The sequence below is a fragment of the Erpetoichthys calabaricus genome, chromosome 5 (genome assembly GCF_900747795.2).
Source record: "Erpetoichthys calabaricus chromosome 5, fErpCal1.3, whole genome shotgun sequence".
Taxonomy (NCBI): Eukaryota; Metazoa; Chordata; class Cladistia; order Polypteriformes; family Polypteridae; genus Erpetoichthys; species Erpetoichthys calabaricus.
The window spans coordinates 10,737,244-10,759,246 of NC_041398.2; the positions used below are offsets into that span (position 1 = coordinate 10,737,244).

The 22,003-nt window shown below is 42.1% G+C and overlaps 1 protein-coding gene across 1 annotated transcript in view; it reads right to left on the bottom strand.

Annotated features, from left to right (window-relative positions):
• LOC114643414 (uncharacterized) overlaps positions 1–22,003 on the bottom strand; it is a 1,023,859-nt gene that overhangs the window by 976,184 nt on the left and 25,672 nt on the right. Inside the window, exons 5-6 of the mRNA XM_051927698.1 lie at positions 21,778–21,843; positions 14,571–14,942 (exon numbers count right to left, since the gene is read on the bottom strand). Of these exons, the coding sequence (XP_051783658.1) occupies positions 14,571–14,942; positions 21,778–21,843 (438 nt within the window). The remainder of the gene's footprint in view (positions 1–14,570; positions 14,943–21,777; positions 21,844–22,003) is intronic.

The following is a 22,003-nucleotide window of genomic DNA, read 5'->3' on the forward strand; positions in this document are numbered from 1 at the left end:
ATGTTAACACTGCGGTCTAAGCTGATTATTTAGATTTCAACCAATTTTATACTGTGTGATCGATAAGAAAGTCACAAATACAAAATAAAGATTTGGGGACCGTCCCTGTATATTGTCTTACAGACAATATTAAAAAAAATGAAGCGATTCAAAGTCTTGAAAGTACAATGAATAACAACTGAAAACAAAATGGTGGTTTTATAGAGCAGAAAAACATGTGACAGGAAATGGTTGGCAAAATGGTGATGTGGCAACAGGAACCGGAAGTGATGTGGTTTGTGGGTGCCGGAAGTGATGTCATCAATATTGACCGGAAGTGACATCATCACGGCCATTTTGAAAACCCGGAAGTTGCGGGATTAATTCTCTTCTTGTGTGCTGTTGGAAAAAAGAGTTCAGGTAAGTACCACATGATATCCCTTTATCTCGCGATGTTTCACTCACCTTTAGGCTCTTTGACTGCCTCCTAATCGTACATGTGTGACAACTGGTAGCATAACTAATTCTTAACAACAGAGATTGCTGTTGATCCACTCGCAGCTGTTAACACATCGTACAGCACTGGCGCCGTCAAGCAGCACAGAATTACACTGTCAGAAAAAGGGGAGTGAATAGAGGACGCTGTATCACTCACAACAATATTTGCAATTTTACCACACATCTGTGAGGCAAAACATTACAAACATGTAGTTTAAGAAATGCTGGCTTTGAAACTTAAAGCCTTTCACATATCAAACTATTATATAGTGCCTTTCATGTCTATCTATAAATGTCTCTGCAGTATGCAAGCAAGTAATTTTGTGATCCTGTTGACTATACTAAAATTAATATCTATCTATCTATCTATCTATCTATCTATCTATCTATCTATCTATCTATCTATCTATCTATCTATCTATCTATCTATCTATCATATGTTTGTAGGGTCCCTACTGTCACATTGTACAGACTCCACTGTAATTGTATTTTATTTGAATGTGCCAATCGCTACCCCTATGGCACTGTGGCTACTGAGTCTAATTAACCTCACCTTAAAATGTCAGTCTTCCTTACCTGCAAATCTTCAGCAGTATAGTGCCTTTCATAAGCATCTGTTGTAGATTTATGACGTCATCACTGCCTTGTGTACAGTGTCCAGTGAAGTTCTTCCTTGCCCATATTAATCTCTCCTCTCCAGCTCCATCATTAGTGAGTAGAAGTACCTGACCCTGAGAATATTGCACACGCACAGCACACAATCAAGTGACAAGAGAAGACATCATAGGCATCCATCACTTATGCTTCACTGAGATACAGCAATACAGCCACTGTGCTGTCCAATCATAATAATAATAATAATAATAATAATAATAATAATTGTCTGTCCTTAGTATCTTCCATCTTTTGGTCTATTCATATATTTTCTCTACCAAAGGCACATCAATAACAATAATGATACTTCCATCTTCTTCACCAACTTATCTGAATCAGGGCTGTATGGAAGCTGGAGCCTACCCCAGACAGTGTCTGGCACAAGGCTGGACCAATCCCTCAGGGTAAACACACACACACACACACACACACACACACACACACACACACACACACACACTCTGTGTCCACTTCAGCAATGCCAGTTCCCCCAAGATGAATTATTCTGGAGTTTCAGAAGTTGATTGCAGACGTTTCAACACTGGTCCGATGGGCAGCACAGGGCCGATGGGCAGCGCTGAGCTGGCACTCCTGTTGTTGCAGCACCAGGGTCTGCGTGGAGTCTCCTTATTTGCATGAAGTGATTGAGAAATGAGATGCTCTGCCTAACTTTGAGAAAGCTTAGCATGTGGAAGCCCTTGTGCTCGAGTTCAAACTATTGGTCACCAATGTGCTTGAGTGAAAGTTGAAATAGAAAAGCCATGCCATGCCAGATGTGGCCATCAGACTCCCACGGACAGGGGCTGTGTGTTTAACCAGCTTTGTTTTGTCCTTTCACAGGTCATCATCATCATCAGAAGTGAACTGCAGTGACAGCTTGTCCAAACTGGGCACCGCAATGGAGAAGACTACACTAAACTGGCAATGGAAGAGAGACGTGTGGCCATTAAAGAGGAGGAGTATGAGGAGGTGACCGCGCCAGTCAATGAGGATTCCAGTGATGTGGTGTCGGGGTGCATTCAACAGGAGCGAAACACGGGCGAGAAACAAGAGGCCCGTGACGAGGACGAGAAGAACGTTTGGAAGGAAGAGGACCTCGAGCTCGAGGATTCACCCGTAGAGCCCCATCCGGCTTATTTTGTTTCCCTTCGGGGAGATAAGAGGAAGAGCCGCCTTCATCTGCTAGTAAGTTTAACTCACTGAATTTGATGATGGGCTTTGTTGCTTAGTGAGTACAACTTGGAATTGAGGGCTTGCCAGGCCGAATGGTCTGACCTCGTCACTGTCATATGGGGTGGGGTTGTGCAGGAGGTGACAATGACAGATTATAAATGCAGTTCCCCTCCAAGGGCTCTATAACGGCAGGGCTGATTCTTTCATTTCTGCCATACACTGATGATACTTGGGGTTTGAGGGCGAAGTGTGACTATTACACGAAGAGTCCAGCTGGCGCTGACATCTCAACATGTTAAACGGTACCCCATTTTTCAAAGTGAGCAAAAGTATAGGAGCAGATAGTCTTCTAGCAAATTAAATGTCTGGCTGCACATCCCTTGCTTGTGGTAACTTCATCAAGCCTGTGGCTTCTCGACATCATCAGATGGTGGCTTTCTTCTGATGTTCTGCTCAGGTGGGCTGCTTACATGGCATCTTTCATTAGTCGTTCGTCCCCCTTTACACTCACTTGGGGTAACGTCTGCCGATGGACTCTGCTGGTCACTGATGGTGGAAATTCAGATTCTCGTCTTTTGCTGCCTGATGATGTCCCACCTGAACAGTTTGAATGCGTTTCTCTATAAACTAGCAGACAACATTCTCAGAATTTCTTTGGCTGCTGCTACGTCATCGCCAAATATTAGTGAGCTGTGCCCGACAGATGAGCGGGTGTCACACTGTGGTAGAAGTTCATCTCGGTCACATCAGTCCAGAACTGGCGTGGCTCATCTCTGTACCTCATCTTGCAAATCCCCGTCTGGCTTTCCGATTTCTTCCTTCCATTGAGCGGTTTGCATCTTCTGCTATGGTCTTCGTGTTTCCTTGTGGTAAAGGCGCATTTAGGGGTCTGTGGCTTTGAAATTAAAAATGTGTGCTCAGGCCTCAGAGGGTGGTGCTGGTGGTGTATGGCAGGTGTGCAGAGAAATGTAGCCGGGTGGTCCTGGGGTCTGGACATGCACACGTGTGCAGATACACGCTGCTGCTCATCCAGATTCCTCATTAGTGCAATCACAAGCATGGCACCTGTGCCCCCCGCTTGGGTGTAGAAGAACCTGAGCAGGATGGCAAGGGGCAGAACAGGAGAGGAAGAACGAGAAGGGAGAGGCTGGAGGTTAAATCAAAAGGACCTGCTGGTTAGTGACAATCCAACAGTAAAGCTGAAGGCAGAGGTTTCCATCCACTTGGGGTGAATTCTCTCAAACCCCCTTTCTAACCCCTCCACAGATTTTAGACTAACAAACTCTAAATCTGTCTTATCATTTAAGATGTCTACTCTGTGCAGGGCAGAAGTCATTTTTCACCACCAATGTCCCCAGACCTCCTAGTGTTTCACTTTTGTCACAAATTTTGTTCTTATTTGCTCACATTGCCTTTAAACGTTTCGGGTCGCCTTCTTCTTATAATAAGTTGCTGGTCCATTCCTGCAGACAGCACTGGTGTCACTGGGACGTGTTGGTGGGCCTCGTTTTTCGCACTCACATTTTCAATCAGATTAAGGTCAGGGCTTTGTGATGGCCACTACAATACCTCCACCTTGTTATCCTTAAGACATTTTGCCCCAATGTTGGAGGTCCTTGTCCATTTGGAAGACTCCATTGAGACCGAGCTTCACCTTCCTGACTGAGCTCTTGAGATGTTGCTGCTGTGCATCTTCATCATTGTCCTATCTTGTGATGCCATCTATTTTATGAAGTGCGCCAGTCGTTCCTGCAGCCCCCCACACTTGTTCTTTGGCTTACCAGCCTCACCCTTTTGTCTTCCAAACATCCCAATGCTCATTATGGCCAAACTCTATGATCTTGGAGTCATCAGATGAAAGACAACATTTATCTAGAAGGTCAGATCTTTGTCGCCCTGTGCCATTGCACTGCAGTTTGACTTTTTGATGGCAGCTTTGGAGCAGTGGGCTTCTTCCTGGTGGACCAGCCTCTCAGGTGATGTTGATGTTGGACTTGTTTAACTGTGGATATCGAGACTCGTCTACCTGTGTCCTCCAGCATCTTCACGAAGTCCTCTGCTGTTGTTCTGGGATTGATTTGCACTTTTTGTGCCAAAGTCCGTTCTTCTCTAGGAGACACAATGCATCTCCTTCCAGAATGGTGTGATGGCTGGGTGGTCCCCTGGTGTCAAGTAAAGAGGCAGTGAGTTTGATGGTTGGCCTAAACATCCATCCACATGTTGGCTCTAATGAGGCTGACTGGCTCTCAGAAGCTCATTGTCTAATTGCCTAAAGGCTTGACGTCTTTGTCTGGAATTTTCCAAGCTGTTTAAAAGCCCAGTTAATAAATAGTCTGTAAACTTGTGACCCACTGGAATTGTGATGTGGTCAATAAAAAGTGAAATACTCGGAGGTCTGTGAACATTGGTGGAAAAAATGACTTCTGCCCTGCACAGAGCAGACATCTTAAACAATAGGCCAGATTTAGAGCTTGTTAGAATCAAATATGTGGAGGCTTAGAAAGTGAGTTTGAAAGAATTCACCCAAAGTGGATGGAAATTTAAGACTTCTATTGTATAACAGAGACTGTACATTGCATTTCTCATTCCTACAGATGAAACATCACAAATATTAACACTGCTTTAAAGAAGCAAATACCAAATGGCATATAACAGAGCCCTATGCATTGCATTTGTCATTCCAACAGATTGCAGATCACTAACATTTGTCATAATAAAATACATTCGTTTGTCAATCCAACAGATGGTGTATCACAGACATGTGACGTAATAAAATGCATTGCGTTTGTCATTTCTACAGATGGCGCATCACAACAACAACATTTATTTCTATAGCACATTTTCATACAAAAAGTAGCTCAAAGTGCTTTACATAATGAAGAGAAGAAAAATAAAAGACAAAATAAGAAATTAAAATAAGACAACATTAGTTAACATAGAAAGGAGTAAGGTCCGATGGCCAGGGTGGACAGAAAAAACAAAAAAAAACTCCAGAAGGCTGGAGAAAAAAATAAAATCTGTAGGGGTTCCAGGCCACAAGACCACCCAGTCCCCTCTGGGCATTCTACCTAACATAAATGAAATAGTACTCTTTGTAGTTCGGGTTTTTCACGGAGTCACTTGATGCTGATGGTCATACAGACTTCTGGCTTTTAATCCATCCATCATTGTTGGAACATCATGGTGCTTTGGGTAGATGGTGGTGGCGCACGCCACCACCAACAGGACACCGGAAAAGGAAACAGAAGAGAGAGTAGGGGTTAGTACAGTTTTTGAATGAATAGTTATTATAATGAATTGGATATACAGAGTATCAGGATTAAATTACAGTGAAATTATGAGAAGGCCATGTTACAGTAATGTGTTTTCAGTAGTTTTTTAAAGTGCTCCACTGTATTAGCCTGGCGAATTCCTACTGGCAGGCTATTCCAGATTTTAGGTGCATAACAGCAGAAGGCCGACCGCCTCACCACTTCTTTTAAAAGTTTTGCTCTTGGAATTCTAAGGAGACACTCAGTTGAGGATCTGAGGTTACGATTTGGAATATAAGATGTCAGACATTCCGATATATAAGCCGGGGCGAGATTATTTAAAGCTTTATAAACCATAAGCAGAATTTTAAAGTCAATTCTGAATGACACAGGTAACCAGTGTAGTGACATCAAAACTGGAGAAATGTGTTCGGATTTTCTTTTCCTGGTAAGGATTCTAGCAGCTGCATTCTGCACTAGTTGCAAACGATTGATGTCTTTTTTGGGTAGACCTGAGAGGAGTGCATTACAGTAATCAACATTAACACAACTTTTTACAAATCCCATAATAAATAGTATATAAAAGAGGCATATGCATTTCAGTTGTTATTTTAACAGATAGTGCATCACAAACATTTGTCATAATAAAATGCATGTTTATCATTCCTACAGATGGCGCATCACACACATTAACACAGCTTTTACAAATCTGATAATAAATGGCATATAAAAGAGGCATATGCATTTCATTTGTCATTCCTACAGATGATACATCACAAACATTAACACTGCTTTTATGAATCCCATGCATTTGATTTTTCACATTCAAACAGATGGCACATCACAAACTTTGTCACCACTTTTACAAATCGCATTACAAATGACACATAGAGACACATGCATTACATTTTTCATTCCAACAGATGGCACATCACAAACATTAGCACTGCTTTTAAGAATCCCATACCGAATGGCAAAAAACAGAGCCCTATGAATTGAATTTATCATTCCAACAGATAGATAGATAGATAGATAGATAGATAGATAGATATTGCAGATCACTAACATTTGTAATAAAACGCATTGTGTTTATCATTTCTACAGATGGCGCATCACAAACATTAACGCTAGATTTATGAATCCCATGCATTTGATTTTTCTCATTCAAACAGAGTAGAGACGCTGAGTATATTGAGAGAAGGATGTTAAGGACAGAGCTACCAGGAAAAGGAAAAGAGGAAGGCCTAAAAGGAGGTTTATGGATGTGGTGAGAGAGGACACAAAGGTGCTGGGTGTAAAAGAGCAAGACACAGAGGTCAGAAAGAAATGGAAAAAGATGATCTGCTGTAGCAATCCCTAAATTGAGCAGCCAAAAGAAAAAGAAGAAACAGAGTGTGCATCAAAAGCATTGGCACCACTTTTACAAATCAATTCCAAATGACACATAGAGACACATGCATAATATTTTTAATTCCTACAGATGGCACATCACAAACATTGGCACTACTTTCACATTTTGCATACCAAATGACACAGAGAGACACATGCATTGCGTTTTTCATTCCAACAGATGGCACATCACAAATGTTAGTGCTGCTTTTAAGAATCCCATACCAAATGGCACATCACAGAGCCGTATGTATTGCATGTGTCATTCCAACAGTTTGCACATCGCCAACATTTATAGAAATGCATTTTATTACTGGAAATGTTTTTTGATGTGCCATCTATGGGATTATTATTATTTATTATTTCCTCCGGGTGCTCTGGTTTCCTCCCACAGTCCAAAGACATGCAGGTTAGGTGCATTGGCAATCCTAAATTGTCCCTAGTTTGTGCTTGGTATGTGTGTGTGTGTGCCCTGCGGTGGGCTGGCGCCCTGCCCGGGGTTTGTCTCCTGCTTTACACCCTATGTTGGCTGGGATTGGCTCCAGCAGATCCCTGTGACCCTGTAGTTAGGATATAGCGGCTTGGAAAATGGATGGATGAACACAGTTTGACCCTTTCAGAGTGACGTTTGTGTGTCAGGATCAGGTCTGTGGACCAAAGTAATCCCTCAAAATAAAGGAAACTTGGCGCCGACGTTTGCACTGGCTGATGGCATCCAGTCCTGTTGGCTTGGAGCCGAATTGCTTTGCTACATTGATTGTATGTATTATTTTTTTATGTTGGTGAAAGCCTTTTATTTCAGACCCGTTAAGTGTTCTGAACTGTGTCCTGTGTTTTTACCTGTAGTGCTGCAGATGTGGATGGACACCACTGAAGCCCCACAAGAGATCATCGCTACCTTGACCCCGTGCCACTTTCCTGAATATGAGGAGGGGTCCGTGAATCCCAGCTCACAGCTACGTCATCCGTACGGCGGTGCCACGCACGAGACCACTGAATCACTAAGCTGGCTGCTGTAAAGAACCATCAGGACGTGTTTGACTGCACCGAATGTGGTAAGCGATTCTCACGGAAGTACAATCTGAACGTTCATCAGAGAATCCATCCTGACGAGAAGCCCTACTGTGGGAAAACGTACGCGCATAAAGTCACCCTGCAGTGTCACCAGCGGATTCACACGGGCAGGAAGCGCTTCATAGCAAACGGCAAACCCCAGCAGCACCAGAGAACGCACACGGGGGTCAAGCCCCACGGCTGCAGCCAATGCGAGAAAAGGTTCATGGAGAACAGCAAACTGCAGCAGCACCAGAGGACTCACACCGGAGAGAAGCCCCACCGCTGCGGCAAGATGTTCACAAGAGTTACCTTCGGCAGCACCGGAGGATCCACACCGAAGAGAGACCTCACTGCTGCGCCGCGTGTGGGAAAACATTCACGCGTAAAAACACCTGCGGCGCCATCGCGAAGTTCACACGGGAGGCGAGGTGCACATGTGTGTCGACTGCAGGAGGAGGTTCAGACAAAGCGGCGCCTTTCAGCAACACAGGAGACTTCACTGAGAGCTCAAGTGGCGCACAAAGTGTTTGACACTTCAGGAATATTAAGAATTGAAAGAAAATGGGACGCCATTCCATGGACTCAACCCAGTGAGGGTGTTTATCTGTCTGAGCCGTAAATGGAGCATCGCTGGGAAAATAAGGAGAGAAAGAGATGGCTTACAGTATTTAATTCAAATATAAACCAGCAACAGTATTTTTTTGTTAAATTTAAGCTTGGGCTGCACACCAATCCCACTGAATAGCATGCTACAAAATATACATGTCTTAAAAACAAAATATGATTTTTACTGTCATTTTGATAAAAAATAAAAATCTTTCAAGTGATGTCTCCAGATCTGCACTGGAATTCCACATTTTAATTTATACCAAAAAAAAATACAAACATTAAATGCTGTTATTTTTACTGTAGACATTAAAACAAAAATGGCCCTGGTGCCCTGTCCTGGATTTGTTCCTCCTGCCTTTGGCCCAATGCTAACTGGAATAGGATCCGGCAGCTCATGCAACCCTGGTTTGCATTAAGTGAGTTAGAAAATGACTGACTGGCAAAAATAGCTACTACCTATCAGCAGTAATGCAACAGGTAACTACTGCAGATGATCCTTGCTTAAATAAAACAGACCTACAAACACATTTAATTAACAGCTTTTTAAATGTGTACCAAGATTAGACAAAAGTCACCAAAAGAAAAATAATAAATGAAATCATCACTGACAGGTAAATGCCTCCATATCACTTAAATTGTCAGTCAGTCATTTTCTAACAACCTGAGTAGTGTTGTGGGGGTTGCTGGAGCCAATCCCAGCTAGTATAGGGTGCAAGGCAGGAAGAAACCCTGGATAGGGTGCCAGTGCATCACAGGGTGAACAAACATACAAAGCACACACTAGGGTCAATTTATTTTATCCACCTAATCTGCATGTCTTTGGACCGTGGGAAGAAACCGGAGCACCCAGTGGAAACCCACGTAGACATGGGGAGAACATGCAAACTCCACGCCGGGAAGACCTGGGATGTGAACCCTGCGGTCTCCTTACTGCGAGGCAGCACTGCTGCCATGCCACCCTCACTTAAATTGTAACCTACAGTATATTGCTTAAATTGTAATATGACAAAAAAGACACTAATTAATTTACAAAGATTTTTTTTATTATTTAGCAGAAGCCAAGCTACCATATACGTGAATATATATTTACCATTCTAATTTGAATATTCACAACCATTCACTTTTAAAGGACAGAGAAAATACATGTAATGTACAGATTATGCTTGTGAAATGTTGCTAAAGTATATATCCCCATCAGGATTCTACTAAAATATTTAAAATAACAACACATTAATGTTAGTACTTTTTGTATCTACATTTAACAAATCCTTTATATATGTTTATCATGTAATTTTTGTACAAATTAGGAGTGCAACCTGAATCCTATTGGCACTTTATTAAAGCGAAGAACTAAGAAAAGACTAAATTGTATAAGCTTCCATAAAATAAACCGACACTGAAAAAGTTTCTAAAGCAAAACAAACTACCACAGGCTTAAGTCCGTTCAATTAAAAGTGTTTTGTGACCAGCGGGTCGCCTAAACCACATTTCCCCGTATTCGCTGGGCGAACATGCACCCAACCCTCTTTTCCCCGCTGTGACTGCAGGTCGCGCTCGATTCGGCGGTCCTCTGACATTGCCCCTGCTTTCACGATTCACCAACGCAACCCTCTCCAGTGGTCGCGAAGCCACTTACAATGAAACACAAAAAGGTTAAACCACTTTTTTTTCTATAGCGTATCTGAAATAAGCCCACGACCAACACAAAACGTTTAAAAAATAATTTTGAACACAGCGCCAACTAACCCTTATTTGGTGGAGGCTAAAATAAACTGCACAGGAATTTAACATCGTGGCCTAATATGTGCAAATACTAAAAATTATTACAGTGAGATGCTAATATAATTCATTACATTTCACTTTAACCTGCTATGATGGCGACACATATATAAAAAGCTGCTGAACTTCTCATAACTTTTAAAAATGAATTTTTGACTCACTTCCTCCCAGAACAATTCCGTTCTCTTTGTAAATGTTTTCAAACTGCTCGTTGTGGCGCGCAAATTTGAGCGCGAACTCAAAACATAAGCGTGATACGCTCACGTTAACTTAAGCTCTCGCGGAAAGAGATTGAACTGTCAATTACTATACATAACGAAATGTGGGCGGATCCATTTGCCCCTCCCACAGAAGCACGAACTGAGCTTGCCGGAATACAGACGGATCTGTTATGGAGTCAAAAAAAGAATGTGACTGCTATACGACTTTGCCATGTTGTGGCCGGATCTGTTCCTGAGTCAGCTGCTGTCGGGGTAGGGATCTGCACTGGCAAACGGAAGGTTGTCGGTTCGAATCCCGTAAATGCCAAAAGGGACTCTGCTCTGTTGGGCCCTTAAGCAAGGCCCTTAACCTGCAATTGCTAAGCGCTTTGAGTAGTGAGAAAAGCGCAATATAAATGCAAAAATTATTATTACGACTCAGTTTGACTAATATGACGGTACACCCCCTCTAGTGGGCATCGTAGAGAATTGTAGGCCTCTTTAGTGTTTTGAATTCCAAGTTCCTCCCAGTTGGCGTCCAGTGGAGTCAACGCCACCTCCTTGGAGCTCCAGGGTGGAGGCTCCGGGCTGCAGAGATGCACACTTGGTGTCGATTGAAGCAAGTCTGAATATCAGCTGCTGCCCTTCGAGAGGTGACTGAAGTAGCCGTCTCTTCTTATTGCTAATCCACATCTGAGCAGAACTACAGCAGCTTTGACTCCTCATATAATATCAGCAGTGCGTACAGAATGCAAGCAGCCATCACTTGAAAATTATGGTGGGATAATAAAAAAAGTTTTTAAGAAATGTACCTAATAAAGTTTAATGTCATGCTTTAATAGCAGCTTGAATTGAAAGTTTGGGGTCAGACTGGAGTCACAGGGACCACTCACGTTGTCACAGCAGACTATCATGTGTCACATGGACACACACGGGCACAAACACACACAGCAGGACACAAACACTCAGACTGGGGAGCAACGCTCATCTGCCTCAATAATTAGCTTCATTGCTGCGAACGGCAGGATAAAACATTCATATGGCATAACCATATATTTTGCTGCATTCTCCATTTTCTTTAAAATTATATATATTTTTAATATCTTTTTGCTCTTTATTACAAAACTAGCTATGCTGCATGTCTAAGATGGGTTTAACTCTAAGTAATCAAGTAAGTGCACCATCTGTGGGAATGTATTTTGAAATGCATGTAATAATAAAATGAATTACAATTCTCATTCCAACAGATGGTGTATCACAAATATCTGTAGTAGTACAGTGTATTAATACAAATGTTTGTGATGTGCCATCTGTTGGAATGACAAATCCAATGCTTATGTCTCTGTTATATGCCATTCTATTGGCAGACCTGAAGCACAACAAACTGTCACAGGTCTGGACCAGCAGTTGTGTGCCAGCAGGGAGGTTTACAGGCTGGTATGGTGCCCACTAATCACACTCATACTAACACACATTCTGTCATTAAACTGTTGGCCGATATCAGTGGTGACGTCTGGTGCTGCAGCTCTGTAACTGGATGATATTGATTAGTATGGGAGTCATAAAAGCAGAGCTAATGTTTGTGAGGCGCCATCTGTTGGAAAGACAAAGACAAAGTGACTGGACAGATACACAGACAGACACACAGACACTTGTCCTTTTATTAAAGAGGATTAATCATAAACAAGAAGTCCTAATATCATCAGAACATTCAAAATATGAGATATGATCAGAGGAATTTACAAATCAAAAATTACAAATGAACAGATTTGACAAATAACAGTCATCCATATTTTTTTTGTGTGTGTTTTGATCTTTTTAGATTAATAAGCAATTCAAATTTTACAAACTGTGAAGCATTAACAGGCCATTTATCTATGTGAATGTAACACCTAATCATAATTAACTAAAGATTAATCTAAAATAAGTATTCTTTTACATATTAATTATTATTAAACCACACTGTCCTTCAAGGTGATGTCAATATTCTGAATATTTTTTAGATCTCACCAAACACTTCACATCCTAACTTCTCATGTGTTTAATATGCAGAGAGGCCACAAGAGGGAGCAGTTTGGCTCCAGAAGAATCAGCTGATGTCACAGCCCTGAAAGTCACAGGAATGTCACTAAGGTGCAAGTCACATGACCAGCTTCTGAGTTGACAGCACATGATGAGGGACACAGGAGCTGATGTGGAGTCGATTATCAGTGACTGGCGATGTGTCCAGTGTGCTCATCGACTTTTAAATGACATTTTGCCCTGAATGTGCCCACCTGCCCATCCTGCTGACTGACATTTCCATTTCATTAATCCTGAGCTCTAAAAGCCCCCAAGGTCAGCAGGAGACGACCTCAACCAACGCAAACATCAGACGACAGGACAACATGGCTGTCAGCCTGTAGAGTTTGAATGAATGCCAGTGTGCAGCTGTGACGAGGGCCTGAGTGACCAGACAGACCAGTGGCTTTAAGTGGTGACACAGCAGGGACTGAAGCAATGGCTGAGGTGACAGGAGAGAGAAGAGGGCAGCAGGGCAGCAGTGAAGAGCTCATCAGGTGACAACCTGTCTGATGAGCGAGTGCTTAAAGAATCAGACGTCAGTCACACATCGAGATACGGATTTGATCAACGAGGAATACAATCTGTGATCACAGGACGGCCATCACCGTGTGATGAGTCAAAGAGGAGAAAATCAGGAGGGAGGAACAAAACTGACAAACACACAAGTGACACACTCGTCTGACTCACTCTGTCTCAGGTCACTCATCTCACCCTTTATCACCCTGATACTCTTCTCTATCATCCTCACCCCTCACTCTTTATTCACCTTCTCCTCTTCCTTTTAACCCCTCAGGCTCCATGAAGATGACAGATTTAGAAGTCATAGTCGCCATCTTCTGGTGAGGCCTGTAATACACAGTGGGGGGGCTGTCAGCCTGGGCCTTCATTGGCTTCTTCACACAAACTGATGTCAGGTGACACGCTGCACCTTAAGGGGTCCTGAGGGAATTGTAAATTAATCCTGGGAATGTGTGTGTCAGTGGAAAGATAAGTGTCCCCAAGTATCACATCTGATTGTCACTTTGAACACTGACAGTGACGGTGAAGTCAGTCAGCTGACTCATCTCCTTGAGGTTGGGTGACAATGGGAACAACAAGGAGGAGGTGCAGTTTAATGTCTGACGTGACACCAAGTGACTCAGTAAAACACCAAACTCCATCAGTATGGCTGACATGTGACTGAGCGGTGAGTCCTCGTCTTTAGACATTCACAGTGAATTCATTCAGAGGTGACAGACCACCGGAGTAACTAATAGAGGGGCAGACAATGTCTGTTCAGAGGCCAGCACTCCTGTCACTTCTGTCACTCTGTGCTCCTAAATAGTCACTGGAATGAGGCTCTGGATACTGAGACAGGTATGTGGTCCTGCTGGAGCAGCACTACTGAAAGGCGCTATATAGACTGACTTAACAGGTGACATTCAGTGACACTCAGAGGACACAGCAGTTGGGATGTCAGCCTGAAGCACAGGTGGCTGTGCATCAACAGTGACCCCTGCTGGTCAGACTGGTATTTGCAGGTCTGAGGTGTCACCGCCCCTCACTATGACACACACACCTGATTGGCTACTCAGACCCAATAATAATGGAGACCCTGACAGCCGCACTCGCCCCTCATTCTCATCCAGAAATTCACTCACAGAGGTGCTGCCCCCTACCTATAGTGTAAAATTAATTTTGACCCCAAACTGCAAACACAAAGACACCTGAGCTTGTGGGGACATCAAGTGACCTGTGGAGGGTACTGGTCAGTGGTCACATGGTGTCAGATGGCTAATTGTTACACTGGAGTTACCATTAAGATAAAACCCTGGATAGATGGGCTCAGTGAAGGAGGTGTTGAACCTGTGCAGGATGGTCATTGTCTGTGAGACGCTATAAAATGACAGAGAGCCAGCAGGCCAGTCCAGATACACACCTATTCTGGGGCTGTAGGGGGAGCTGATTACAGTCTGCTTGTTATTGTGATACACAGAGTACTGGGAATGATAACACAGCAAACACCAGGACTTGTCGTTGTCTCCAAGGCAGCACTCCCTGCCCCATCCTTTCCTTCTCAGTCCTTTATTTGCGACTCCAATCCTCACGAAGTCTCCACTGCACTCCACCTCCCAGTAACAGCGAGACCCAGTCAGAGCCTCTCTGCACAGAACTTGAGCCCAGCGGTCAAATCTGTCAGGATGATCAGGATATTCAGTCACTGTCCTCTCACGTGTCACCTTCTTGTTCCCTTCAGAGAGACGGAGGACTCTGTGTGCCGTGTTGATGTCCAGTGTGAGGGGACAGAAGTCTGAAAGGAGAGAAAAGAAAACGAGTGAAGAAATCTGGGAGTGTGTAACCGGACTGGGGGCGGAGCACAACACAGACAATTAACAAGAGCCAATCAGGAGCTGCGCTGACCAGACACTAATAGTAAAGAGTTCATCTGATTGGACAGAATCTGTGGGGATTAAAAATTAAATAATAAAAAGACAACAACAGACAAGAAGATATTGACAAGAGTTTAGACAAATAGATTGAAAACAAATATTGAGAATGTAATAAAAGAAGAGCAGACATGTGTGGTACAGCGGAGAAGTGCAGCAGATAACCGGGGTGCCTTAAGAGACTGTATTAATGTCAGGAGAGAGCGAAACCTGCATGTAGCAATATTACATTTAGATTTGGAGAAAGCATTTGATAGAATTGCACAGAAATATATGTGGAAGATACTCCAAAAAATGGGAGTTCATGAAGGTTTTCTGGACTGGATAAAAGTAGTCGATAAAGATATACGAAGTCAGATAAAAGTAAATAACAAACTAACAGGGGAGATACAGGAGAAATGTGGAGTAAGACAAGGGTGTCCATTGTCAGCAGTGCTGTTTATTTATATCTAAAAAGGAAAGTTGGGATCTGTGTGGCTGTGTTTGTGTGTTTGTGGAGGGATGGAGAGTTAAGGCATGTGGGTGAGTCACGTGATCATCTCCCCTCCCATTCACTTCATTTCGCTCCGAGCTGAGCTCCACAGCTGACGCGGTTAGTCCTTTCTCCTTTACTGATTTACTGTTTAGTAGACGCGGTACTTACTGAATAGTATTTTTTCCTTTAGTGTTTCTTAGTGTTTAGTAGACGCGGTGTGCCGGTGTTCCCGGTGGTGTTGCGGTTTAGTGTTACTTTCTACTTTGTTTTTGTACTTTAGTGTTTAATAATAAATAATAATAATTCATTACATTTATATAGCGCTTTTCTCAGTACTCAAAGTGCTACAATAGTGAGTGCTACTTAGCTGATAGCAGTGTAGAAGCAGCACAGCAGAACGCAGCCGGTAGGACAGGCGGGTGTGGTAGCGTAGGTGAGCGGCGATAGCAAGCAGCAGGAGGAGGAAGCAGGATTTGGATGTTCCAATACACAGCTATAAACAGTAACGCTTGGTAATTTCAGGCGTGATCGCCCCGGAACCATAAGCCAGGTTAGTATGAACATCAGATCAGTTCCCAGTCGTAGAGTACTGTAAGATGAAATGGGAGCAGATCAGCATGCTTTGTTTCCTTACAAACCTCCCATAGTTTATGAAGACGCACAGCAACAGTTAAATCCTACAGATTCTGGTGTATTCGCAATTGCATTTGCTGTGTGTATTTCTTTAGGTATTGACCCAAGTGATGAAGTTTTTACTATTTCTTCAATGCTAAATCACTTACAAATAATTTTTGTTACTCGACAATTGCTTCCATTCCCTGTCGAAAGTAGCCGACGGACGACACCAGTTACAAGTATTCAGTGCATTCAAAGACCTGTACGAAGTACGGCGACTAACACAGTCACTCATAAAAGGGGAGATGACTCGGTGCAGGAAATGGGGATTGAAACTACCTTGGAGGACATGCAATCAACGAGGCGATTAAACGGATCTTAAGAGACGTCTTCTAGGTTGGAAAAAAAGTGCTTGGCTGCCAAAACCATATATATATATATAGAGAGTAAATATATATACATCTATATAAATAAAATGTAAATGTTCGTTTTTTCAAAACCTTAAATCTCCGAAAGTTCTTCACCGATTGCTTTGAAATTTTGACACAACGTTGCATTCTAATACGTGCGTGTTTTTATATACATATTATATTGATGTCACACCTGTGACAGGTAAGCACATGCGTTTTTTGAAAACACAGCGCCATCTGTTGGACGTAAAAGCAACACACGCCATACTAAATATTTTACGATTCAATTTCAATGTTTCGATCAAATACATTTGTAAGTACGTGAATAAAGGCAGCGACACGGCAGTTTTTGGCGTGCAACCAGAATGAAGTGACAGGAATGCGGTCATATCGATGAAATCGCACAGTATTAGGCTGGAAGATACATAAGCAGCAATGAAGCTGTACGGCGAATTCTTTCATTTCCCATACATGAACGAAGTCCAGATGTTGTTCACTTAGCAGTACATATAGAAAATGAACAACGCGTTTATTTCACAGCTGCAAATGTGCAACAAATAGCCCTGAATCCACCGGCTACAACGTTAACTGCTTTCTTTACGTTATGTCAAAATGACGCGTTTGCGAAAACACTGCTGTATTCGGAAGTGCCTACGTATTACACGTGGAATGCGAGTAGAAAATCATTTGAACAACGCAAACGAGGAGAGCGAGTCAACGGACAACCTGCCATATTGAAAGAAACTACGATAGGCAGACTGTACACCGTGCATCCCAATCAAGATGAATGCTTCTTTGCTCACATGCTGTTGGTAAATGTGCCGGTCCAACGTCTTTCCAGCAATTGAGAATTGTCAACGGCGTTACACATGTCACTTTCTGAAGTACATGTCAAGCTCTGAATTTATTGGAGAACGACCGACACTGAGATGTGTACATTAATGACGCGTGCAACACGTCACATCCAAATCAAATTCGTGCATTGTTTGCAATCATATTGACCGCCTGCTCTCCTTCATCTCCAACACAGTTATGGGAGAAATATAAATCGCACATGGCTGAAGATATTCTCCGTCGAATACGCAAGTAAAATTCAAATATAAACATGGATTTCACAGCAGACATCTACAACTAAGCGTTGATAATGATTGAAGATTTGTGCTTAGAAATCGCGAACAAAGTTCTCAATCAATTGGGAATGTCATCACCGAATCCATCTGCTGCTTCGTTCGATGTAGAATTGCGTCGTGAAGAAAATTACAACACGGGTGATCTTTTGTCGTATGTGCAATCAAATATTCCTAAACTAACGCTTCAGCAAAAAGGCATTTACGATCAAATAATGCAAACTGTCAATAACGGGGTTGGAGAAATCTGGAAATTGGCAATGGAAAGGTGCCGGTTGATCTGACCTCAGGACGAATTTCATTGCCTCATAACTTCTGCAATTTAGTGACGTCAAAAGAAGAATTGGTTGAAAAAGTATTTCCCAATATTCAAACCAATTATAAGAATCACGATTGGCTGAGTGAACGAGCTATTCTTGCGGCCAAAAACAAAGACGTCTACGAACTTAACAATATTATTCAGTCTAACATTCTGCACAGACAATGGAACAACAAAAAATATTGTATACCCACAAGCATTGTGAAATCAAACATATTAGAAACGCGCGCTTTCTATTTTCTTTCTTTTCCATTTAACCAGACTGAGCCACAGCAACGCGTGGTCGGGTACAGCTATATATATCTTTATATATTAGAAAGGACAGAGCCGACTATACTTCCTTAGAAGGCTGGCGTCCTTCAACATCTGCAATAAGATGCTGCAGATGTTCTATCAGACAGTTGTGGTGAGCGCCCTCTTCTACGCAGTGGTGTGCTGGGGAGGCAGCATTAAGAGGAAAGACGCCTCACGTCTGGTCAAACTGGTGAGGAAGGCAGGCTCTATTGTAGGCATGGAGCTGGACAGTTTGACATCTGTGGCAGAGCGACGGGTGCTCAGCAGGCTGCTATCAATTATGGAGAAGCCACTGCATCCACTAAACAGTGTCATCTCCAGACAGAAGAGCAGCTTCATCGACAGACTGCTGTCACCGTCCTGCTCCACAGACAGATTGAGGAGATCGTTCCTCCCCCAAACTATGCGACTCTTCAATTCCACCCTAGGTGGGCAGGGGCGTAAACGTTAACATTTGACATTATACAAAGTTATTGTCTGTTTTTTACCTGTATTATTATCAATCTTTAATATTGTTTATTGTATCAGTATGCTGCTGCTGGAAAATGTGAATTTCCCATTGGGATTAATAAAGTATCTATCTATCTATCTATCTATCTATCTATCTATCTATCTATCTATCTATCTATCTATCTATCTATCTATCTATCTATCTATCTATCTATCTATCATATAGTGCCTTTCCCATCTGTCATTCTCTCTCTCTTTCTTTCTTTCTTTCTTTCTTTCTTTCTTTCTTTCTTTCTTTCTTTCTTTCTTTCTTTCTTTCTTTCTTTTGTGTCTTTCTTGTCATCTTTTTATTTTTTGACTGTCATTCTTATCCAAGGTGACTCCCATCATCTCAGATTCCATTGTTTCCTTTTCTTTTCTTTGTCCAATCAGAGCCCAGGCAGGTGAAGTGACTTGCTGAGGTCACACAGTGGTGTCAGTAGTGGGATTTGAACCCACAACCTCAGGGTTTGAACTCCAAAATCTTCACCAACACACCACACTGCATTTTCTCCGCCATTTAAACTCTCTTTCTGTTCACTCGGAGGTCAGCTTTACTCTGGTGATTTCATCAGGGAGGTGGGCTTCAGTTCTATGGACCCTCAAACATCTTGAGAATGTGCAGCTGTGCTCACTGGAACTTGAAGCTCTTTCGAGGTGGTCTTGTAGTCTTCACCTTGACCACCCTTGGCTGTGACCTTCTTCATCTCCTCCTCTTCTCTTGTCCTCGTTCAGTGTGAGGCACACAAGGACACAACACAGCAGAGTGAGGATTTGACTGAGTGACCGAAGACCCCGGTGACACTCATTAGAGGAATCAGTCAGCTTGAGATGTCACCACAGTCCAGTGGGGTCTTTGAAATTCTAAGGACTAGTGATGGGAATTTCGGATCATTTTACCGACTTGGACCTTTGAGTCTCATTCAGCAAAATGAATGAATCCTTTTTCGAGTCATTTTGTTCATTTCGTTCATTTTAGCAAAATATAATTAAAATGTTACCTGTTACCTCCCTAACACATCTACTGCTTACACAAATGTTGATCACACTACAAACAAGAGAAAACTATAATGCTATAAGAAACAGAAAATATTAATTCATTGTTTACCTGGGTCTTTAGTCTATGATTCGCTCACCTCGCCTCTTATCTGACAAGTTTTCGGGTTTGAGTCGTTCGTTCATCATGTGACAGCCCAATTAGCTAACCTATACAGTCTGAGACGGAAAAAGAATTGATTAGTTCATTCCTCGAGTCTTCGGGATTGAGTCGTTCGTTCATCACGTGACAGCCCAATTAGCTAACCTATGCAGTCTGAGCCAGAAAGAGAATTGATTAGTTCATTCCTCGAGTCTTTCGAGTCGTTCGTTCTTTTGTCACATGACCACTTACCGGCTCAGTACCTCAGTCAAATAATAACGTAAAATTCCATTTGTTGTATGTTGGATTGTAAATGACTTTAACTCTCCAGTTTTTATTTCATTTTGGGTTACAACTTGAAGTTTAAGTTATCATAACCTTAATATTTTAAACTAACCTTATTCATTCAAATTCAAAATGTTATTTGCTTTTACTTTGTCATTATGTCCTTTTTGACCAATCTTTTTATACAAATATTAGATCAATATGTTAAGTCTGCATAGGAAAAACAATTATTATACCAGGAAACTCAAAATTGGAGTAAAAATGAACACTGCTATAGAATAGTGCACGATTATTAACTATAAGTACTTTGTAATTGTAGGCTTGGATTATTTTATTATATAGCCTAGTGTTTGTTTACTTTACTGATAGACAAAGACAATGAAAGGACAAATTAATCAATAATTTATTTGTAACAGGATTATTTATTTATAAAATAACACACCACAGATCGTCAAGAAACAGTAACAAAATCATAGTGACAGAAATTGACAGACCTTTTTTATTTATAAGAAAATGCGTTTTTGATATTTTTGATAATTTTATGATAATTTCAAAATATAATCCAACATACAACAAATGGAATTTTACGTTATTATTTGACTGAGGTACTGAGCCGGTAAGTGGTCACGTGACAAAAGAACGAACGACTCGAAAGACTCGAGGAATGAACTAATCAATTCTCTTTCCGGCTCAGACTGCATAGGTAAAGCTTATGGGGCTGTCACGTGATGAACGAACGACTCGAACCCGAAGACTAGAGAGATGAACTAATCAATTCTGTTTCCGGCTCAGACTGAGTTGGTTAAGCTTATGAAGTTGCGCAAATGAGCATGCGCGACTGAACAAATCACTCCCACGAGACGACTCGTTCTTCCCGAGTCACATTAAAGATTCGTTCAAAATGAACGAATCGTTCAAGAACGACCCATCACTATTAAGGACCCCCAATAATTTTCTCTTCCATTTCATTTGTTTCAATGTTTAAAATTTGTGAAGTCAAGAACTCAAAGCAAAGTGTCTGCTCTGTGGAGTAAAGAATGGAGGATGACGAGGACTTTTGTCAGCTTTAACTTATTTCACATACAATTGTGCTTCATTTTTAAACTAATACGGTGTCTGTATATAGAGTCGTGTGATAAAGTATGTGCACCCCATGACATGGATTTTATTTATTTTCTTTTCCTTTTTAAACATTTCTGGACACATCAGGACCCGGGTTCAACAGACGGCTTTGGTGATTCACTGCCTGAGTCTCTCTATCCCATAATGCACCAGTCACAGGACCCCCATCACTCTCAGCCCCTCAGTCACACAACACTCAGACTTTCATATCCTAAGCCTGTCCTGCTCTATTAAAACTTCAATGATTTTTATTGCTGCGGTGGGTTGGCACCCTGCCCGGAATTGGTTCCTGCCTTGTGCCCTGTGTTGGCTGGGATTGGCTCCAGCAGACCCCCGTGATCCTGTGTTCGGATTCAGCAGGTTGGAGAATGAATGAATGAATGATTTTAATTGTGATGATCCATTCAGTCAAAGCACAAACTCACATTTTAAAAAGTCGTCTCTGCTCTGATGTTCAGGAGGCTGGAGGATGAAAACTGGAGCTTCATGAGCTGAAAATAAAAAGAAATGAGAAGGAGAATGGAAACTGTGAAGATGGCATTGTGTGATTTTAGTTTAGTTCTTAAACACGTATTACAAATACAGAGAAGTTCAAATAAAACATTAATAATATATACAAGGGCTGGCGAATTAGGCCAAATGTCGATTTGA